The 21,714-nt window shown below is 34.5% G+C and overlaps 1 protein-coding gene across 1 annotated transcript in view; it reads right to left on the bottom strand.

The window, feature by feature from the left end:
- Positions 1-4,596: 4,596 nt before the first annotated feature.
- Positions 4,597-21,714, bottom strand: part of HFM1 (helicase for meiosis 1) — a 98,834-nt gene continuing 81,716 nt past the window's right edge. Inside the window, exons 33-39 of the mRNA XM_041749784.1 lie at positions 20,950-21,029; positions 19,678-19,781; positions 13,235-13,348; positions 11,431-11,521; positions 6,406-6,517; positions 6,159-6,313; positions 4,597-5,035 (exon numbers count right to left, since the gene is read on the bottom strand). Coding sequence (XP_041605718.1) covers positions 4,966-5,035; positions 6,159-6,313; positions 6,406-6,517; positions 11,431-11,521; positions 13,235-13,348; positions 19,678-19,781; positions 20,950-21,029 — 726 coding nt within the window. The 3' untranslated portion in view covers positions 4,597-4,965. The remainder of the gene's footprint in view (positions 5,036-6,158; positions 6,314-6,405; positions 6,518-11,430; positions 11,522-13,234; positions 13,349-19,677; positions 19,782-20,949; positions 21,030-21,714) is intronic.

The raw sequence follows: 21,714 nt of genomic DNA, 5'->3' as shown, positions 1-21,714 counted from the left end.
AAAAAATTGATTATGAGTCCAGCTAAGAACAAGTAAATGAAGACAAAAGTAGATGAGTGAGCTGTGGAAAGTTCATTTCTATTTTGTCTTTAAGTTGTAGAGACTTACTAATGAATCTCCTTTATGTTGTTTTCCTCTTTTCATTGTTTTTGGGTTGTTTTGTTTACCCTCTTTTTTTTTTTAATGTGAACTTCACCTGGTTGATCTTTAGATAACTTGCAACCTGAATAATTTGTACTGCTAAAGTTTTAATAAGCTTGACATAAAAAAAAACAAACACTGTAGTAAAACTGGTAGATTTAAAAAAAATTTTTAAGTTGTAAATGGTAAAAGATTTACATTTCCAAACTGATTAATACAGAAACAGGCAAATAAAACCCAAAATGGTGACTTTATCATGTTTCTACTTTCTAAAAGATTGAAGCGACCTACTGTCATAAGGATATCCCTCAGGGGGTAAAATGCAATGTTGGCTGGATTTTCATTCCTTTTTTGATTTAAAAAAAATTATAGTTACAACATACGTGAGTGCAGGTTTATGCACATTTTTCTAAATCTTTCAGAATACTATGTTTTGTTTTGTTTTGTTTTGTTTTGTTTCACTCTGTTTTGCTGAAGTATGTAGGGAGTTTTAAGGTATATGTTAGTTTAGGGAAAGGTTTCCGAATTGAAATGTGAAAATAAGCAAGACAAAGATTGCTCTTTTGAATTATCGGCTTTTATTATGTTAATTAAAACAAAACTCAATAGAGCATCTAAATGCCTCTCAAGCTACATAAAAAAATACCCAGTTGATGCATGGGAATTATAAAGATAATTTACACAGTTGGTGAGGAAAACAACCTATACTGAAAGGCAATTAAAGAAGAGCGATATCACCATATTACATTTAAAATAGGAAATATATGTGCAGAAAATCAAGTAATCATCATTACTCTTATACTTGTCTTCTGGAATGGATTCTCTTAAAAATCCTGGTACTGCCTCCTTTCCTTTCTACCTTAAAAAAGTGCTTCTCACAGTTTAACATACATGTAATGCAGACAGGGACCTTGTCAAAATGCAGATTATGACTCAGAAGGTCTGGAGTGAGGCCTGAGAACTTCTAACACCAGCTCCAAGGAGTTTCTTCTATTACCTATCTTTGGATCTGATACTGAGGGGCAAGGCCTGGAACTAGCAGCAGCCAGGAAGTGACATGCTAGAAGACAAAAAGAGCCAGGTTTTCCTTCCTTTTGTTTTATTTGTGCTACTAACCAAAATCCACAATGAAATTCTTAGCTTGCTTACTTAATTCTAAGCTTAGCTTGGTTTACTTCTCTTTGCCCTAACTTTCTCCTCACTGGTGTCTTCTCTATTCCCACAAAAATAGATGTTCTTAAATATAGACACCTGGTATGATCTAAGATGTCACAGTTAAGTATTAGCTTTGTAAGCCCTAGGCTACACGTCCTCAAGGAGTGGTTCCCTATTGTCCTTGATAAGGGTGTTTTCTAGAAATGGGGTCATGATAAAAAGAGATACTTTGTGTGACTCTACTAAGGATCCAAGGAGCAAACTGTGCTAAAACCTAAAAGAGTGAATAATTCAGCAATCATTTCTATTTGGCTTTAGAATGCATTATAATACAATTTGCAAAAGATTTATTTTCTAATTACATTTTACCTAAGGTAATATTAAAATAGATTGATATGCTCTACCATAAAACAACTAAGAGTGCTTTTGAACAGGGGACAGAGATAGAGGAATCTATCTGAAAGCATGAGGAAGTATATGTAGGAGGGAGGTGTAAAAGAAAATTTTTCTATGGATGATATACCTATGGAAAGTCAGAGAGTTCATTTGTCAAGTCCTATGCAACTTGAATTGCAGTAATAATTCAAATGTGATTTGCAAGGAAACATTTTCCTTGACTTATGCTTATGATGAGGTTATATCTTAATAAACCTATTGTAAGTTGAAAATATCGTTAAGCCAAAAATGCATTTAATACACTCAACCTACTGAACATCATAGTTTAGACTAGCCTACCTTAAACATGCTCAAAACAATTACATTATCCTATAGTTGGGCAAAATCATCTCACACAAAGCCTATTTTATAATAAAGTGTTGAATATTTCATGTACTTTATTGAATACTGTACTGAAAGTAAAAAACAGATTGGCTGTATGGGTACAGAATGTTGTCAGTGTATAGGTTGTCTATCCTCATGTTCCTGTGGCTGACTAGGGTACAGCTCCCAGCTGCTGCCTAGCATGGCAACAGAGTATCCTATGCAGATCACTAGCTTGAGTAAGGTAAAAACTCACAATCGAAATATGGTTTCCACTGAATGCATATCATTTTCATACTATCACAAAGTTGAAATCAACTGTTAAGTTGGAGACGCTCTGTATTATATTATTTCACCCCTCTGATCGGTTATAGTACTGCTAAGGAGAGGGTTTTTTAGTACAACTACCATTTTTGAGCACATATTATGCATCAGTCCCTAAACTAAGAGCTTCCTATGCAGTGGCTTACTCATTCTCACTCCATACCTGTGAGGTAGGTGCCTATATGCTACATTAGAGGTGGGAAAAATACAGTCTATTAAGGACTTTTTTGACTGAAAAAAAATTGAAAAATTGAACCCAACAAAGATTTGTTATATGGTTTATTATATATTTGAAATGAGTTACAAAATGGAAAACTGTAGGGTTATTCACTTATGGTAAGAATATCCAGTGACTGGACTCCTTTAAGTGGTTAGTCCACTTCTTAAGGACTACTACATCTAATTTTCCAGGTAAACACTTGCACAAAATAAGGCATGTCTATGTTAATTTGACATTTGTTTTGATTACTTAGGAAATGAACTTACCCATATCATATGTTTCCAAAACTGGCCTGATAATAAGGAGTAACCGGGAATCTTGTTATAACGCCCCTCCACTTGGCAATTCTGAATCAGTAGCCCTTAGGTAAGGTCTAGAAATTTTTATATTTAATATATTATCCATGTTTCTTATGATCAGGCAAGTTAGGGAAACATCTGACTGCCGAATAAAGCTCAGGTTTTTAGCATCTAAAGTCCTCCACAGTCTGGCTTTAAGGTACATTTGAAATATCTCCTACAGGGGTACCTGGGTAGCTCAGTTGGTTAAGTGTCTGCTTTCAGCTCAGGTCCTGATCTCAGGGTCCTTGATCAAACTCCATGTCAGGCTCCCTGCTTAGTGAGGAATCTGCTTCTCCCTCTCCCTTTGCCTTTCCCTGCCATCCTGGTTGTGCTGTCTCTCTCAAATAAATAAAATCTTAAAATACACACAACACAGAGACACCTACAACATTAACCCATGTTTAAAATTATCTATTCATTATTCCTCAAAAAGATACTTTCCTCCCTTGGGGCTTTGCTCAAGCTGTTCTCTGCTAGAATGTCCCTTCATATGTTTGTTCATCAAAACTGTATTCATCTTTCAAGTCTCAGCTCAAATTTTAACTTCTCTATATAGGGTTCCCTAAGTCCATGGTCAGGATTGTGTTCTCTCTCTTATGAACTCTCAAAGCTCTTCAAACCTCTAGTGCAGTGATTCTCAAGGTGTGATCCCTGGACAGCAACATCAGTGTTATTTGGGCATCTGTTAGAAATGCACATTCTCTGGCCACACCCTAGACCTACTGAGTCAGAAACTCTGGGTATGGTGCCCAGCAATCTGTTTTCAAACTAGCCTACTAGATGACTGCAATGCATCCTGAAGCTTGAAAACCACTTCTCTAATGTATTCTACATTTTATTATTGCATTATTATATGTCTTAGTTTCTGTACCAGAATGTAAAGTAGGATCCATGAGAACAAAAAACTCCACGAGTGTTTTTATCATTTGCCTCCTTTGCAGTACCAAGCACGGTGCTTTTGCTTAGCAGATCATAATAAGTCTTCTTGAATTAAATTGCTATTTCTTTAGTGTCAAATCTATGTATGCAAGATGAGCAGATTGTAGTGCACCAATTTTTCATTTTAATGGTGTTTAATAACCTTTAAAGGTTGTAGCATGATTGATTCAGATACAGAAACATGGCAAAGGTAAAGATGACTAAAATAAAGGAACTGGTTGCCCTTATTTTTCAATACATAATATAGCTTCTTAGTTTTAAGCTTTTTCTCTATTCTTAATATATATGATGCCTCATAACTATTTACCAGTGACAACAACAGCAACAATTTCATCTGGAAGTTTCTTTTCTTCTCTTGCCTCTAAGGCTTTTATGTTTAAAAGAAAATTCCTAAAATTTCTTAAGTGGGCTTTGACTTCTCATGTATATATAAATAAATTAAATAATAAACACTGCTTATACTTCTACTTATCAATAAATTTGAGAAAAAATTCATGGGAAAATAACATGAAATAGTGTTTGCCATAGCAAAAGTCAATGTAACAAGGTTTTAGAATTCACCATACTGGAAAACAAGCCAAAGGAAAACAATAATCTATATTGATTAACATTTTATTTATTATTGTTTGAAGTCATATAACAATAGGTTCAGCCAGCCACTGGACTCATAAAAATCTTTAGCAAAACAAAACAATATTGGTGAGTTATCCATACAACAAATTGATTCCATGACCTAACATTATTTTGCTTTCAAAGAATATCTTTCTTAAGAAAATATAAAAATGAAATTTTTAATTCTTTCCTGTCAAAATCCAATCAAGATACATTAAATAACCAAATAATATCTAAGTGCAACTTAATTTTCAGCTTACTGAAACAAACCCACTGTAAAAGTGCTTTTCATGAAGTTACAAAAGGAAAACAAATCAGTCCAAAAATGTGGTGCAAATAAGTCAATAAAACTGATCAAACCCAAGAGAAAAAATTTGAGCAATTGTGACTACTTAAAAAAATAAAATGCATGCTTTGTAATTGGGTGTCTTTATATCTTGCCTTATTAATATAAGATGTTTTTTTTGTTTTGTTTTAGAAAATGTCATCAAATATTCCCAGGAAAGACTTCATTTCATCAGCTTCATCATCAGGATGATACCTACTGGAGGGCAGGGGGAAGAAAGTATAGAAATATATATAGATTGCTGACAGATTAATGTGTCAAATAAACCTCAATATGCATAACCTAGGAAGAAGTCTGTGGGGCAAAATCAGACTTCATAAATTATGAGAAGTAGAGATCAAGTCTCTTAGGTATTTCCTTAAGGTTTTTAAAAAGTGATAGCATTTAATCAGTGTATGAACAAGTCTATAAACTTTGACTATTCAAGAGGGTAAGAGAAACTGCTACTTACCCACAGAAGTGACCAGCTTAGAGGGAACTGATCAGACTTAATCTGACTTTTCATTGAAACTGTAGAACCGTGAGAGAATTGATTGGCTAAAATACAACTTGAACTTCTGCAAAATTAGCCAATCTCATTGGGATTTAAGTGATTTTACACTTTATATTATCAACATGTTGTATTCAAATCAGTGAAATAAAGTTTACTAAAACAAAATGTTTTAACTAAAAGTATTAAACATACGTTCTCAAAAACTGAGATATTAATATTATGAATATCTTAAGGAGTTCAGGTCATGAGGGGTCTAAATATTTAATATTTTTCAGTAAATAAAATGTTTAGGTTCTGATCTTTAAAATAAACCAAGGAAAGGGGCATCTGGGTGGCTCAGTCAGTTAAGCATTGGACTCTTGATTTCAACTTAGGTCATGATCTTAGGGTCATAAGATGGAGCCCCATATTGGGCTCTGAGTTGGGCGTGGAGCCTGCTTGAGATTCTCTCTCTTCCTCTACCTTTGCTCTTCCTCTCTCTCTCTTTCTCTAAGATAAAAAAACAAAACAAAACAAAATAAAATAAAATAAAATAAAATAAAATAAAATAAAATAAACCAAGAAAAAAATAATGTTAAATTTTTTTCTTCTTTTTTTTTTTTTAGATTTTATTTGACAGAGAGAGAACACACAAGCAGGAAGAGCACCAGAGGGAGAGGGAGAAGCAGGCTCCCCGCTGTGCAGAGACCTTGATGCAGGGCTCTATCCCAGGACCCTGTATCATGACTTGAGTCAAAGGCAGACACAACTAACTGCCGGGCACCCCTTAATTTCTTCATAGAAAGTTTTTATTGGCATAGTCTTGAAATGTCTTTAAAGAATTCTTACCTGAAATCAATTTCCTCTTTACATTCATTGTTTCTAATAAAGAAATCCACTTTCTTAACAAAATGTGAAGAATTTGGTATTTTTTTAGAGTGAGTAAAGCATAGCTTTTCAATCTCTGGTGACAGATTTTGTTGTTTTCTTTCTTGTGAATGGACCTATAATTTGAGGTTAACAGAAAAAAAGCCAATCATTGAAAGTTTAGCAATTCAGTCAGAATTTAAAAGAAAAACAATTAGGTGCGTCTTACAATAGTTGTATTTCCAGCTTGTTGAGGTAATTTCATCAGGGAGGATGTATCAAACTCGAATACAGGAGAATTTGATAAATAAGTATCTGGCTTCCCATGTGATGAAACAAAACTAAAAAATCAAAAATAATTATTTATAAAATATGGCAACTAAGAGAAACAAACCATTCTAATTTAGATCAATAATGATTCTTTAGGGAATATGATTAAAGTTAACCATATTCATTACCAAAAAAATTGATGCTGTTTCATAGACTCATGGAAACTTTGGTGTAGCTCCTTTCCTTTAGACAAAACACTAATATCTATATTCTAAATTAGATAAGAATACTATTTTTATAAGCCTACAGAAATAATCAATCATTTTCATTAAAATTCGGGCTTATGCTTAATTTTCTATTACCTAGCAGCATGTAAATCTTTTCTAAATCCCATTTTGCTAATTTCCTATCCCTATTCTGGTCTCACTATAAATAGACAACTTGACTTTTCTTCCTATGTAAAACTACATTAGAATTCACCTTCAATCTTCTGTGTTAAATTCATTCATTAAAAAACATTTATTACTATCATATGCCAGATATTGTACTAGGAGTTAGGTATAAAGAGGTAAACAAATCCTCAAGGAGTTATCATCTAGTAGAGGAACAGACAATAAGTAAACAATAAATACACAGAATTATAGATCTTAAAGTGATATGAAGGAAATTAACTGAGTTATATTGCAGGGAATAGTGTGGAGACATAAACCCACTTTAAAAAGGTGGTCATAAATGCATGTCTCTCTGAGGAGGTGACAATTTAAGCTGATGCTTACAGCCTAAAATATGACAGCCATGTAGGGAGTAAGAAGCAATGAGTACAGGTAGTAGAGAAGTACATGTATTGATATGATTGCATCTTTTTGCCTTTGAGGAAAGGCAAGGAATTAAAATAGTAAAAAGGAAAAGCATGTCCCCTTTCCACACCAAATCCTCAGGTCCTGCAGGCCTTCTTTCCAATATCAACTTCTGGCACATTTTTTTCTTTAGAGGCTTCTTGATAAGGATTCCTTTTCAAATCTGCTTAATCTTCTGTTCATCACTTTAAAAAAATTTTTTAAATTTTTATTTATTTATGATAGTCACACACACACAGAGAGAGAGAGAGAGAGAGAGAGAGAGAGAGAGAGAGAGGCAGAGGGAGAAGCAGGCTCCATGCACCAGGAGCCCGACGTGGGATTCGATCCCAGGTCTCCAGGATCATGCCCTGGGCCAAAGGCAGGCGCTAAACCGCTGCACCACCCAGGGATCCTGTTCATCACTTTTAAACTCTCCCTAAATTATCTATAGTTTCTAAAGGTATGGCTCACAAAACTGTTTATGTGCTTTGTTATTTTCCTACTTGTATCTTCCTACTTCCTATTTTTTTGCCTCGTTATACCCACAGCTTTGTTCTACTTTGATGCTTCTAATCTGTTTATTCTGTATGACTCAGAGTTAGAACCAATGAATGGAAATAGTAAGAAGAAATTTTAGGTAAATATTCTTAAAAGCTATTGAATAGGCTGAAAGATCCAAACATGGAACAAACATGTTGGAGTGAATGAGCTCCTGACCACTAGAGCTGTTTGATACACATGGCATGAATACCTGCTGGTGATATTGGATGGTGATTCAGTATCTGGTAGTGGGAAGACTAAATGGTGCTTAAGTTAAACACCTCTGAGTTCTGGAATTATCCAAAATCTGTAATTCTGTGATGCTGATAATCAGTAAAATGACTAGATTATAGCAAATGTGCTGAAAGACACCAAACATTTCTTATTTTTTAAGATAGGAGAAATAAATAATCCTTAGGTGAATTAGATCCTGAACAAAAAGTTGTCAGTATTTCTTCTGGGGAAAGTTTTGACTGTGGCTATAATTGCTCTCCATGACTTCTAATCAGGTCCAATATCCAGATGCACTTTGAATTTCTGAAAAATACTTCAAGTTGAACATTTAAAAAAATTTTTTTTTTTACATTTTTTTTAAGTAGGCTCCATACCCAACATGAGGTTTGAACTCACAACCCTAAGATCAAGGGTTGCATGCTCTACTGACTGAGCCAGCCAGGTACCCCAAGTTGAACATTTTTTATTTTATTTTATTTTATTTTTAATTTTTATTTATTTATGATAGTCACAGAGAGAGAGAGGCAGAGACACAGGCAGAGGGAGAAGCAGGCTCCATGCACTGGGAGCCCGATGTGGGATTCGATCCCGGGTCTCCAGGATCGCGCCCTGGGCCAAAGGCAGGCGCCAAACCACTGCGCCACCCAGGGATCCCTGAACATTTTTTAAATGACTATTTTCTCTTCCAAATGTCTATGTGTCCTATATTCTCAGATAACAACTTCAACTATCCACTTGCCATGTATTTTTTGCATTTCCTCAACTACTGTATCCATCAATTATTAAATCTAGTATGTGCTGTCTATGAAATGCTTCAAAAATCCAACTCTACCTCTCAGTTTGTATCACCTCTTCTCAGTTTAGGCCTGACTATAGCCTGCCTCTCATGCTGGCCATCATGCTTCTTGTGGTCCCACTTTCTACAATTCATTTTATATATCATATCATATCATATCATATCAATCATATCATATCATATCACTATAGGGCATCTATGTGTTATCTTGTGTTTAAGTATATTGGAAAGCTTCCTACTGCTTACATGGAGGTTAAAAACTAAGTTACAGCTAGAGGAGGGCTATAGATTATATCACATTTAAAAAAATTAGTTCTTAAAATTTATGTCAGGAGATGTCACATTAAATTTTAGAGTCTTAGCTTTTTTTTTGAGAATAAGAATATTTGACAACACTAGGCACATATTTCCTGTACAGCAACAACTGGCTGGAGTCAAGTAGTGGTTGACCCTCTTATTTTTATTTTATTTTTTATTATTGAAGTATAATTGACATACAATGTTACATGAACTTCAGGTGTACAACTTACTAATTCAACAATTTTATACATTATTTAATGCTCACCACAATAAGTCTAGTCGCAATCTGTCACCATACAATATCATTACAATATTATTGACTATATTCCCTGTGCTGTAATTTTCTTCTCTCTCTGACTTATTTATAAGTGGAAGTCTGTACATCTTAATCTCCTTTATCTCCTTAATTTCCCCACCCACCCTCTGGTTACCATCAGTTTGTTCTCTGTATTTAAGTCTGTTTTTGTGTTGTTTGTTCATTTATGGTTTTTTTTTAGATTTCACATCTAAGTGAAATCATATGATTTGATTTATTTCACTTGGCATAATACCCTCTAGGTCCACCCGTATTGTTGCAAATGGCAAGATCTCATTCTTTTTTATGGCTGAGTAGTATTATAGATACGTAAATATTGCACATCTCCCTTAGTCATTCATCTATTGCTACCTACAACTTGAATTGTTTCCATATCTTGCTTCTTATAAATAATGCTGCAAAAACACAGGGGTACATATGTCTTTTAAAACTAGTGTTTTTATTTTCTTTGGGTAAATACCCAGTAGTGGAACTACTGGATTATAGGGTAGTTCCAATTTTTTGAGGGAACTCCATACTACTGATTTTCATAGTGGTTGTAACAATTTACATTCCCATCCCCAGTACACAAGTATTCCCCTTTCTCTATATCCTCACTAACACTTATTATTTAAGTCTTTTTGATACTAGCCATTCTGTCTTGCATGAAATAATATCTCATGGTTTCAATTTGCATGTCCCTGATAATTAGTGATGCTAAGCATCTTTTCATATGTGTCTGTTGGCCATCTGTATATCTTCTTTGGAAATATGTCTATTTAGGCCCTCTATTTTTTAATCAAGTTGGGTTTTTTTGTGTGAGTTGTATAAATTCTTTATATATTTTGGATATTAACCCCTTATTGAATATACTATTTGCAAATAGCTTCTCCCATTCAGTAAGTTATCTTTTTGTTTTGTTCATGATTTCCTTTGCTGTGCAAAAGCTTTTTATTTTGGTCTAGTCCCAATAGTTTATTTTTGTTTTTGTTTTCCTTGCCTCAGGAGACATATCCATAAATATGTTGCTAAAACTGATGTCAAAGAGATTACTACGTATATGTTCTTTTAGGAGTTTTATGGTTTCAAGTCTTAAACTTAGGTCTTTAATCCATTATGAGTTTATTTTTGTGTATGGTGTAAAAAAGTGGTCTAGTGTCTAATTTTGTGCCAGTACCATACTATTTTGATAATATTAGCTTTGTAGTATATCCTGAAATCTGGAATTGTAATATTTCCACCATTTTGCCTTTTATATGGGACAATCTCCAGTTGGTCTTGGCCCACCAAATCCTGAAGGCAGTTTGAGTTTGTAACTCCTACCTACTTGATATGTCAAAGTTGTCTAAATACAGCATTCGAGGCTCTTTAGAATCAGACCTCAGCACTCTCGGCCTTAATGCTATGGCCATACAGACAACACTTTACTGACCCTTGAGCATGAGATGCCTTTTCAAGCCTTATACCTTTACACCTGCTTCATCTATCTGGAATACCTTATCCTTATCTTTTCTACCTTTCTCTTCAAACTCCTATTTAGCTTTCCTGGGACCATAATTTGGTAAGTCTAGTGTGGAGCCCAGAAATGTTCATTTTTAATATATTTTAATACTTTTTAAGTAAGTGGTCTGTCAATAGCACTTTGAGAAACACAGCTCTAAAAGAAAGGTTAAGGGGATCCCTGGGTGGCTCAGCAGTTTAGTGCCTTCCTTTGGCCCAGGGCACGATCCTGGAGTCCCGGGATCGAGTCCTGTGTCGGGCATCTGGCATGGAGCCTGCTTCTCCTTCCTCCTGTGTCTCTGCCTCTCTCTCTCTCTCTGTCTCTCTCTCTCTCTCTGTCTGTCTATCATGAATATATAAATAAATAAATCTTTTAAAAAAATAAAAGAAAGTTTAAGCTTCTTTGGCATCTATTTATTTGATCTCCATCTCCAATTATGTGTCAGGAGGATATAGAGTTGTATAGTATTCCAAACTTGCCTTTTTGTCATTTCTCCTTGGAATTTGCTCTTTGGCTCTTGGAGGAATAGCTTACTTCCCCTGGTACTTGAACTCAAAGTGTTTCCAAATCCTATGTAAAGAGATAACATTTTGAAATTAAATGCCAGGAAACAGATGAATGGATCTACAATGGCTCTCTCCAACAGATGTGATCTTATTAAAGAAGGAATAAGGGTAACAGGCACTAAGGAGGGCACTTGATGGGATGAGCACTGAATGTTATATGTTGGCAAATTGAATTTAAATAAAATATTAAAAAAAGAAGGAATGAATAATTCTTCTCAAAAATCAAATTTAATTTATATAGAGAAATAAGGGAGCAAAGCTAAGGGAGTTAAACTATAAAACATAGGTTAGCTTACTAGTCATTAAAGGTCTACTACTACTAAAGGTCCTGAAACCACTTTTACTTACTTAATAATTTTAACTCACGGAAATAATAAATTTAACTCACGGAGTTGAATTTCATTCAGTATTTTCAAAGGTCTACATATAATCAATTTCATTTAAAGTGCGCTATACATGGCATTTAGAGAGTCTGACTTTCCCAGTGTCAAAATTATGCCCGCACATGATTAGGCTAACCTCAAAGACTCAGTACAAAGTGCATCCTAAACTGCAATACACAATGACTTCTAATTTTGAGGTAGGGACTAATAGCTGTTCAGTGATACAGGAAATTGTGGCTACTGACTCCACATCATAGATTTTCCTGGTCTATTTTGTGAAGGTGGTCAAATCCTATTCCTTCTGGAAGGAATAATAGCTCTTAAGGTATTTCTCAGAATCCAGAAACGATAGTATTTTGACTTCTAATTGCTTCCCATTAAGAGTCAACTAAAATTCTGAGAGACTGATTTCCTCCTCTCAGCCATCATGGGAGAGAATACCTCCATTTTGCTGTCTTCTCATATACTCATCAAGATTTACATTTTCCGTTTTAGTGACATAGAGTAAATCTGCCAGTAATTTGGAAAATTAAGTCCCATTATTTTATTTTTTTATTTTTTTTTTAAGTCCCATTATTTTAAGGACTTAAATACAATATCGAATAGAGAAGAAACCAATCTTTTCCTATTATTTATTACACTTGAAAAAAAAATCAGTATGTCTACTAGAAATAAAAGGTATCTTTTATTTTCCTGGCTAGCAGATGAATACTTTTTAAAATGGAGCAATTTTAGGGGCACCTGGATAGCTCTGTAGGTTGGGCGTCTGAATCTTGATTTTGGCTCAGGTCGTGATCTCAGAGTCATAGGATCAAGCCCTATGTGGGGTCTGTGCTCAGTGTGGAGTCTGCTTGTCCCTCTCCCTCTGTTCCTCTCTTGCTCATGTGTATGCTCTCTCTTTCTCTCTCTCATTCATAAATCAATCAATCAATCAATAATTAAAATATTTTTTTAAATGGAGTGATTTTGTCCTTCACAAACATTAGCAAATTTTGTGTGATCACAGAATTGAAAGCTGGATAGTCTGTTTCATGAGGGAAGATTCAATAAATATTTTGAATTTAAATAGAGTTTTTAACAAAATAGAGGAGCAACAGAACAGAAGAAGCCCATCTGCTATATAATTATCATGGAATAACCTTGACTTTTATCCTTAAAAGGAAATGTGATTTATGGAAGGGTCATATTTTCAGTTTTACTAAAAATTATAATCTTAACAAACAAAAGCTGATGAAACAAACATATAAGGCAAAGAAAATTAGTTTCAAAAGCTGAACTGAAAAATATTCAAAGAATTTCTCATGAAATTATTTCATGCTAAAAGCCAATTTTACCTGATGTTTTTGTCTTCTCAGTACTGGCTGAAAAACTAGTAACTTCTAATAAGTTCTCATCATCAAAATCATCCCAAACTTCATTTCCCAATTCAAAGTTCACATTCAAAACTTCTGAGGATGGAGAATTACTTTTATCCCCATCTGTCAAATTCTGGTTTCCAGATGCATTAAGATGTCTGTTGAACAGCACTGTTTGAGGGGCTTTCTCATTTGAAGTTGCAGAATAGTTCCATCTAGAGAAATCTGTCATGTGTATGTATAAAAGAGTATAGGTACTTTTTAAACCATTAACATCATTTTCAATTGATATATCAAACACATCTTTCAACTACTAAACTGAAGTTTGAATAGTAGTTTTCAAAAGTATTGGGTCAAGCATTGTTGATACTGTTTCAACCAATTCTATTTACTATATTACATATACTGATATTTTCACTAAGTTTAGTTTTCAGTGGATTCTTTTAGACAGAATTAATTTTCCCTCTTAATTCCTAAATGAGAATAACCCTACTCTAAAATGAATTTATAATTTCTAAAATGGTCTTCCTTCTTCCAGCTCTTCTCCCTACAAGTGAATTTTGAATATTATTATGAAATATGTTCTTCCAAAATATATCTTAATTCTCCTGCTAAAAAAAATCCTCAGTGTTATCCACTGTTGATAGCCTGGGCTTAGGGCCAGACTACCTGGGTGAAAATTCTACTTCTCTCACTTACTAGTTGTATCATCCTAGACGAGTAATTTAAAGTTTCTGAACCTTATTTTCTCCTCTGCAAAATGGGAATGATAACAGTAACTATTTCATAAGATTATTAGAGGGAATAAATGCTTTTACTTTTGCAGTTTTCCACAGTAGTGTGCTAACAAATTTTTAATAACTGCTTCTCAAAAAAATGTATGCATATATATATTTACATTTATTACATGCATTTATTATAGGTAAAGGATATGTAGCACACAGTTTACAATTAATAATACAATATATAGCATGCTTAATTATACATTCTATATATCTGATTTTCACTGAATGCTCTCATCGAGTTTTGTATCTGTAGCCAACCTATGGTCGCAATTAACAAATGAACATAGTTTTCACATGAATGCTACTTGATATTCTTGTTGAGTTTAACTAAGATGAAAGTAAAATAACTAAGATAGATGAAGGAACTTGACTCATTCACTCATTGACTTAGGCAACTCCTTCGCTAAATTACACAATAGTTTTCAAATACTAGAAGAATATTCCCTCAACTTTTTGTTAATCTGCATTATTAACATTTTCTCCATCATTTTCATAAGTCTAAACAATAAGTCAAGTCCTAATTTGCAGTTTTTGCTGATTCCCATGGTATAAATACTCCCATTATTAATAATTTCAAGCTATCAAAAAAAATAATTTCAAGCTACCAATGTGACATCTCTGAATGCAAAGTTGAGAAGATATGCATAGTAGCACACCACTATATAATATTTCTACCATATAGATACAAATATAGAGGCAAATAATCTCAAGAACACAAATAGTAATATGCAGTAGAATAATTAGGAAGTGATTAGTTTTGAATATTTACCGTCTTTGTTTTTAATTATTTAATTGAAAGTTTATATAATTACACTTTTAATAATGGCTAAAAGATTCCCAAGTATTTAATAATTCTCTCTCACAAGCCAGCACAAGCTTACTCCAGCATATCACCAAATTTCCTTCACTTTAAATATTCTCTGTACCTTTTTTCACCTAGCCAAATCCTACTTTATCTTCCAATTGTACCTACAACTCCAGTTCACATTATTCTACTTTCATTCATTGATACACACATATGATATATATTAAAATAGAAGTAGGGCACAGGAGTGCAATGGGAATACAAAGGGAACAGGATCTAAACTTACAATGGAAGTTAGAGTGGACCTCTAGGGTGGTAAAATGATAAGAAGGTAACACTGGAATTTGAGCTTGGTAGAGTTGTGATTGTGGAGCAGGGCTAAGGGGAAGGCAAGATACTCCATGAAGAGAGGACAGCATGTGAAAGACATGGCGATAATGGAGACCAGAGAATGTCTGGAAAACTATAAGTTTTCTGGATTTCTGGAGCACAAAGTAGAAGGAAAAGAAGTCCACTGAGACTGCACAGGAAGTTTAGTGCCAGATTATATTGATGCTTTTTTTCTTTTCTTTTCTTTTTTTTAAGATTTTATTTATTTATTCATGAGAGGCACACAGAGAGAAGCAGAGACATAGGCAGAGGGAGAAGCAGGCTCCATGCAGGGAGCCTGATGTGGGACTTGATCCTGGGAATCCTGGATCACACCCCGAGCCAAAGTCAGAGGCTCAATCGCTGAGCCACCCAGCGTCCCTTGATGCTTATTTTCCATGTTAAAGAATTCACCTCCCCCCCCCCCTTATAGGCAATGTATAACCACTAAAGACATTTTAGCAAGAGGTTTAGATGATCAGAGATACCTGTTAGATGACTCAAAATAGTCATGGGTGGGATGATAATGAGACTGAAAGCAAAGAGAAAAGTAAGACAGCTACTCCAATAAATGAAAGACAATGAATGTTTGAACTAGAGCATCAGGGACAGAGAAGAAGAACAGATATAAGAGATGTTTAGGAGGCAAAACAGATAGGACCTGGAGATTATTTGCAGGTAAGGTAACATATTTAGGGTGACTCTTTTCCTGCCTTTAGCAGCTTAGAAAAGAAGAGGGTATGCTTAAACACTCTGACCTTTATAAAGATAAATAAAACCATAAAAATGTAAAATATTAACAAAAGAAGAGAAGAAAAGAAAAGGAGCAGTGTGAGGTACAGAGAAGTAGAAGGAGTTCAGATGCTGATATGTTAAGTTTCAGGTGGATATATCCAGAAAGGTGACTGTATAGATGGGCCAGAGGCTAGGCAGAAAGATATAGATGGTAGTTACAGATGTAGAAATCATTTGAATAGAGTTAGTAATTTTAGACATGGACTCAGATGACCTTGTATAAGAAAAGTTTATGAAGTGAGAACAAAAAGAAGAAAAATAATCCTTTGCAACATTAACAGGAAAAAATGCCCAAGCTATTCAAGAAGTAGGAGAACCAACAGAACGGTTTAACTGAAATCAAAGCAGAGTTTTCCAAAAGGAGGGAAAGACCAGATGTGCCAAATACTACGAAGGTAAAAAAATAAAAGTTGAAAAGAGTTTACTGAACTCAGCACTAGAAGATCACTAACTGGTCTAAGTGAAAGCAGTTTCAAAGGAGTGGAGAACCCAAATTTTAGTTAGTGAAAAATGACTAGCAGGTAAGGAAGTGAACACAATGAGTATAAATTGCTCTTTGAAGAATTTTTGTTTTGATGAGAAAGCAGACATTAAACTGTATATACCCTGGTGATTCTGTTCTTTGCCGGACATACTTTCAGATGTATGGAGTATCTTTATTAGGAGTGTCTTTCCTTTCCTTTGGGGAAACTGCCTCCACCCATTCCATGTGATCCTGGTGAGGATGTCATTTATAGTACCCTGGTCCGCAGGGCTACAGAGGAGGAACACATGACCCAAACCTCAGGCTAAAGGGATTGATCAAGGGATGAGTACATAATTTAACTGAGGCCATTTATAATGAACTCTGCTCTGCCAAAGCTAACAGGGAAGACTTTTCTACTGAGGCTGTACAACTGGGAAGATGGAAGGACTACCTGCCATGTGAAAAAGCCTGTTGAAAAAAATAAAAGCAATCAGTAACAGGCATACCAAAAAGACTGAGAGAAAGCCAGAGGCATGACTGAAATCATTTGAGTGCTTAGATCTAGCAAGATTAAATCCAGATGCATGCCTGGACTTTCAGTTTACATGAATGGTCTCCCCTTTTTTGTGATTCAGTTACTTTGAGTAGAATTTCTGTCACTTACAACCAGAACCATTATGACTAGCTAGATGAGGGCAGGGAGCTGAAGAAGGAAGACTTGAGCCTATTTATATGTTGAAGAGAAAGAGGGAGGAAAGTATATGTTAAGAAGAGAGGGATAACTGGTCTCCTAAAGCCCCAAGAGAGGCAGGACTAGAAAGATAAAACTACAGGTGGAGAGATAAACCCTGAATAGAAGAAAAGAGAATTCTTCTATAAAGACAAACAGTGTAAAGAATGGATGCAGACATAGAGAAATATACAGTTGCAAGATGGAAAGTTGAAAGAGTTCATATAGGTTCAATTTTCAATTCTGCACTGATAACTAAAAGTCAATTTCATTTTATAGAAATGGCATTGAGCTGGGAATCAAGAGATATAGAATCTATTTCTGGCCCTGCCATTAATTAGATATGTGATTTTGGGTGAGTCATTTAATCTCACAGAGTCTTGGTTTCTTTCACTATAAAATGAGAAATTGCACAAAGGTCCCTTACAATTTAAATTTTATGATTCAACACACTTTTTCATATAATTTCTGACATTTTTCTTTTTCTTTTCTAAGAATTAGAATATAGATGATAAAAATTGGCATGTTTTTCTTAAAACATTCTCTAGAGAAATATTTGAATACAAATGAAGTATGTTTTGCCATCCAAAACTGACATGTGGAAAGTATAATGAATATACTCAATTACTACTAATAATAGTACCAGATACTATGGTAAGGGATTTATGTATATTATCTCATTTAAAAATCCCTAAAACATAAGCAGATGAGGGAATTGAGATAAAGTAGGTAGATACATTACAAAAGGTAACACAACTACTAAATGGCAGAGCTAGAATTTGAACCTAGACAGATTATTCTAAGTATTTTTTTTTTTTTTTTTTTTGGTAACCTCTAAACCCAGTGTGGGTCTGGAACTCACAACCCTGTGTTCAAGAGTTACATGCTCTACCAACTAAGCCAGCTAAGCATCCCTAGACCGATCATTCTAGATCATGTGAATTTAACTACTATACCACACAGCTTCTCCTTTTTAAAAAAATGTGGCCCATTTTCAATAAAACAGGGATACAATTATCATTGGGGGTTAAAGTATCTAGATGAAACTTTAATATCATAATATAATTTGGATTTGGAATACGGGATAGGAAAGAAATAAAAGTAGGAAAACTATGTAAAGACAGCATGAAAGGAGGCACCTGGGTGGCTCAGTCATTTAAGCATCTGTCTTTGGCTCAGGTCATGATCCCAGGGTTCTGGAATTGAACCCTAGAATCAAATCTCTCTCCACTGAGTAGGGAGCCTGCTTCTCCCTCTCCTCCCCTCTCGCGCTCTCTCGCGCGATTTCTGTCTCTCTCTCTCAAATAAATAAAATCTTAAAAAAAAAAAAAAAAAGCATGAAAGTAAGCAGAGGGATAAACTGTGGTATGGAGAAGGGCAGGGAAGAGAGCAGCAGAATGAGGAATAAGTTAGAGGGCTATAGGTTGAAAAGAGATAAAAATAAGGGAGTTGATAATCTAACACCCCTCCATGTCGTAATGATATTCAGACTTTGAGCAAGCTGGATAAATACTCTGACACTCTAAGTGTGATTAGGGGACTTTCCAACACTATGAATGAAATCCTAATCACTAGGACTCCAGCCCTAGCCTACTTAAGATTTTAAATGATGGCTAGAGGAAGCATAAAGTGACAGCATGAAGGAAAGACTCTCAATAGATGCTAAGGCTACACACATGAAAACATTTACGAGAAACCCCAAGTTTATCATTTCTACATACAGCAACTGAAAAACAATTCTATGGCCAGAATTACTTCTCACACATTTTAACAGACAGGCTATTAATGGCATAACCCAAACAAATAATGCTATTAATAACAGGATCCAGAGTAATGATGAGCTGTCCCAATGTTGAAGAATTATATGCTTTATCTCATTAATCAAATGATTGACACAGATAAAAAGCAAATCTAAATTACATATGAGCTATACCCCATAAACTAGGTTATACTCTCATACTATCAGAGAAATTTTAAGAATTATAAGTTTAGAAATTGGAGAGATATTAAAGATCATTTAATTTAATCCCCTAATTTTAAAGATAAGACTAAGACCTAAAGGGGTTAAATAATTTTCCCAAGATCATACAGCTATTTGGTAAAACTGGACTAATTTTATAAACATAAAATTATTTTAAATAATTCCAAAGACATATAAAAGTAATAGCTCGGTATTTTAATACTTTGTGTATCTCGAGATCCCTTATTTTCTCAGCTTTTCCTCATATTATCTTTAAATAAAAATAACCAACACTATGTAGGGAAGAGATTTTTTAAAAATCTATAACAAACATAGCAGATAGATCTAAAATAACAGACCTAAAAATTTGAAATTGATCCAATAACCCAAGAGGAAAATGTTGCCAAGTTAATAATCATAGTAATTTCAGATGTTGATTTTTCAATAACAATGTCATTCCAAAGTAATGATACACCATTTTCTCTTTCAAGGCAATATCAATGGTAATTCACCTTTGTCTTCATATTCAGATGGTTCTTGTTGAACTTTTACACAGAAATCATGCTGATCCCTCTGCTCCATTACAGACAATCCAGGTATGTTTAAACACTCTGACCTTTATAAAGATAAATAAAACCATAAAAATGTTAAATATTAAAATTAATCTGAATTTGAAAACCACTTACTCATATAAATAAAAAAGAAATGTTTCATCTTCTCAACACTTCTGTGATAAACCGCATTAGCCTGGGTAGTAAAGGGTAAGAAATAGGTGTTTATTGGAAGCAAGATACTTAGTCATCTTTACATGTCCCAAATATGTAGATATCTGTTATCTGTGTATAGCCTTAAAGATCTATTGTTAATGCTACTTTCAATTAGATAACAAAAGCTAGGATCTCTTGAAGTAGTGTTGGCATCTGTTCTGATTGGTCAGTGGCTGTTCTGTACTGTTTGTTAAGTATATTAAATGTCATCCCTGCGTATAGAATACCCTTATCTGGAAGGGAAATGACATATATTCTAGGCATCATGATATAGGAAAAGAATGCTGAGTTATCAGCTAGGCCCTTCTGCTTAATAACTAGGAATATGAGCTTTGATTATTTTATTTATAAAATGGGATATAAATACCCCATTTTATAAGCCAGGTTGTGGTTAAGGCCAAAAGAGATAATATGCAAATGGGCAATTTTAAAATTGTAAGTTATTTTATAAATCTGAAGTGTTATTAACATAGAGTGGGCCCTTAGATGGAAAAGATTAGACTTTGTACAGTAACATGATTTTTCTTTTTAAAGTATACTTTTGTTACCTGTTAAATTTAGAAGGCAGAGAAAGCTGAGGGCATGACATAGGATGAGTAGTTTCCCAGGAAAGACAGGATTCAATGAACGTTAAAATGTAACTGTAGAGTTCTAAATAAATTTAGATAACCAAACTCTTATGATGTCATTACTTCATTATGGGATGAAATAATTACTATAATTTTTTAAAAATATTTTATTCGTTTATTCATGAGAGAGAGAGAGAGAGAGAGGGGCAGAGACACAGGCAGAAGGAGAAGGCTCCATGCAGGGAGCCCGACGTGGGACTCGATCCCGGGTCTTCAAGGTCAGGCCCTGGGCTGAAGGTGGTACTAAACCGCTGAGCCACCCGGGCTGCCCAATTACTATAATTTGAATGTAGCCAGTGTTCACCTTTCACTGAATACATGATTATTTTGGAAGAGCAAGGAGTTTATTATAACCATTCTACGTTGGATAGTAACATTATATTTGTACCTTGATATACTGGAAACAGAAGGTTTTGGAGTAAAACCAAATTCTTTAAGGTCCACACTTCGAGATTTATTCATTTGCATCTATTAATGAAAAAAGTCCAACTGTCAATTTCACACCCAACACTTTTTAACAAATAAGCCAAACAGCAAAAGTCCTGCTGGTACATTAAGTCCCAAAACCAATGAATTATGAAAAACTCAGGCTAGTTCTCAAATCAAATCTCCTTCTTAGGCGCTTCTTAAATGTTGATATTCTTCATTGTTCTTTACCAGGCCTTCTTCTCTCTCTACACATTTTCAAAGATCTCATTTACTTCATGACTTCAATTATCATCTACAAGTGAATGACTCTCAAATCTATATTTCTAATTCAGCTCCTTCTCCTGATTTTTAAACAGTTATATACAACTGTCTGTAGAACATCTTTACAGATGTCCATCTTTACAGATATCTTGCAGACTTCTAAATCCAATATTTTCCCTTAAGCTTATTTTACATCTACTTCTCCAAACTTGCTTTTCCTTTGGAGTTTCCACCCTAGTGAGGCCTCATTTTTTTCCTAGTTGCTCAATCCAGAAAGCTGGCCATCATTTTTACTCCTTCTACTTCACCCTTCATAAGCAATTAAGTACCAAGGTAGTTGATTTTATCTCTGAAAAATGCCTTAAACCTAGCTACTTCTTTCCACTGCTACTGCAGGCCATCATCTTGCCTGGATTATTGCAAAACCCACCTAATGAGTCCTTATGTTCCTCTTCTATCATCC

Source organism: Vulpes lagopus, chromosome 3 (genome assembly GCF_018345385.1).
Source record: "Vulpes lagopus strain Blue_001 chromosome 3, ASM1834538v1, whole genome shotgun sequence".
Lineage (NCBI taxonomy): Eukaryota > Metazoa > Chordata > Mammalia > Carnivora > Canidae > Vulpes > Vulpes lagopus.
Note: the sequence above shows the minus strand (reverse complement) of the source record. Positions and strands in the feature narration are given on the sequence as shown.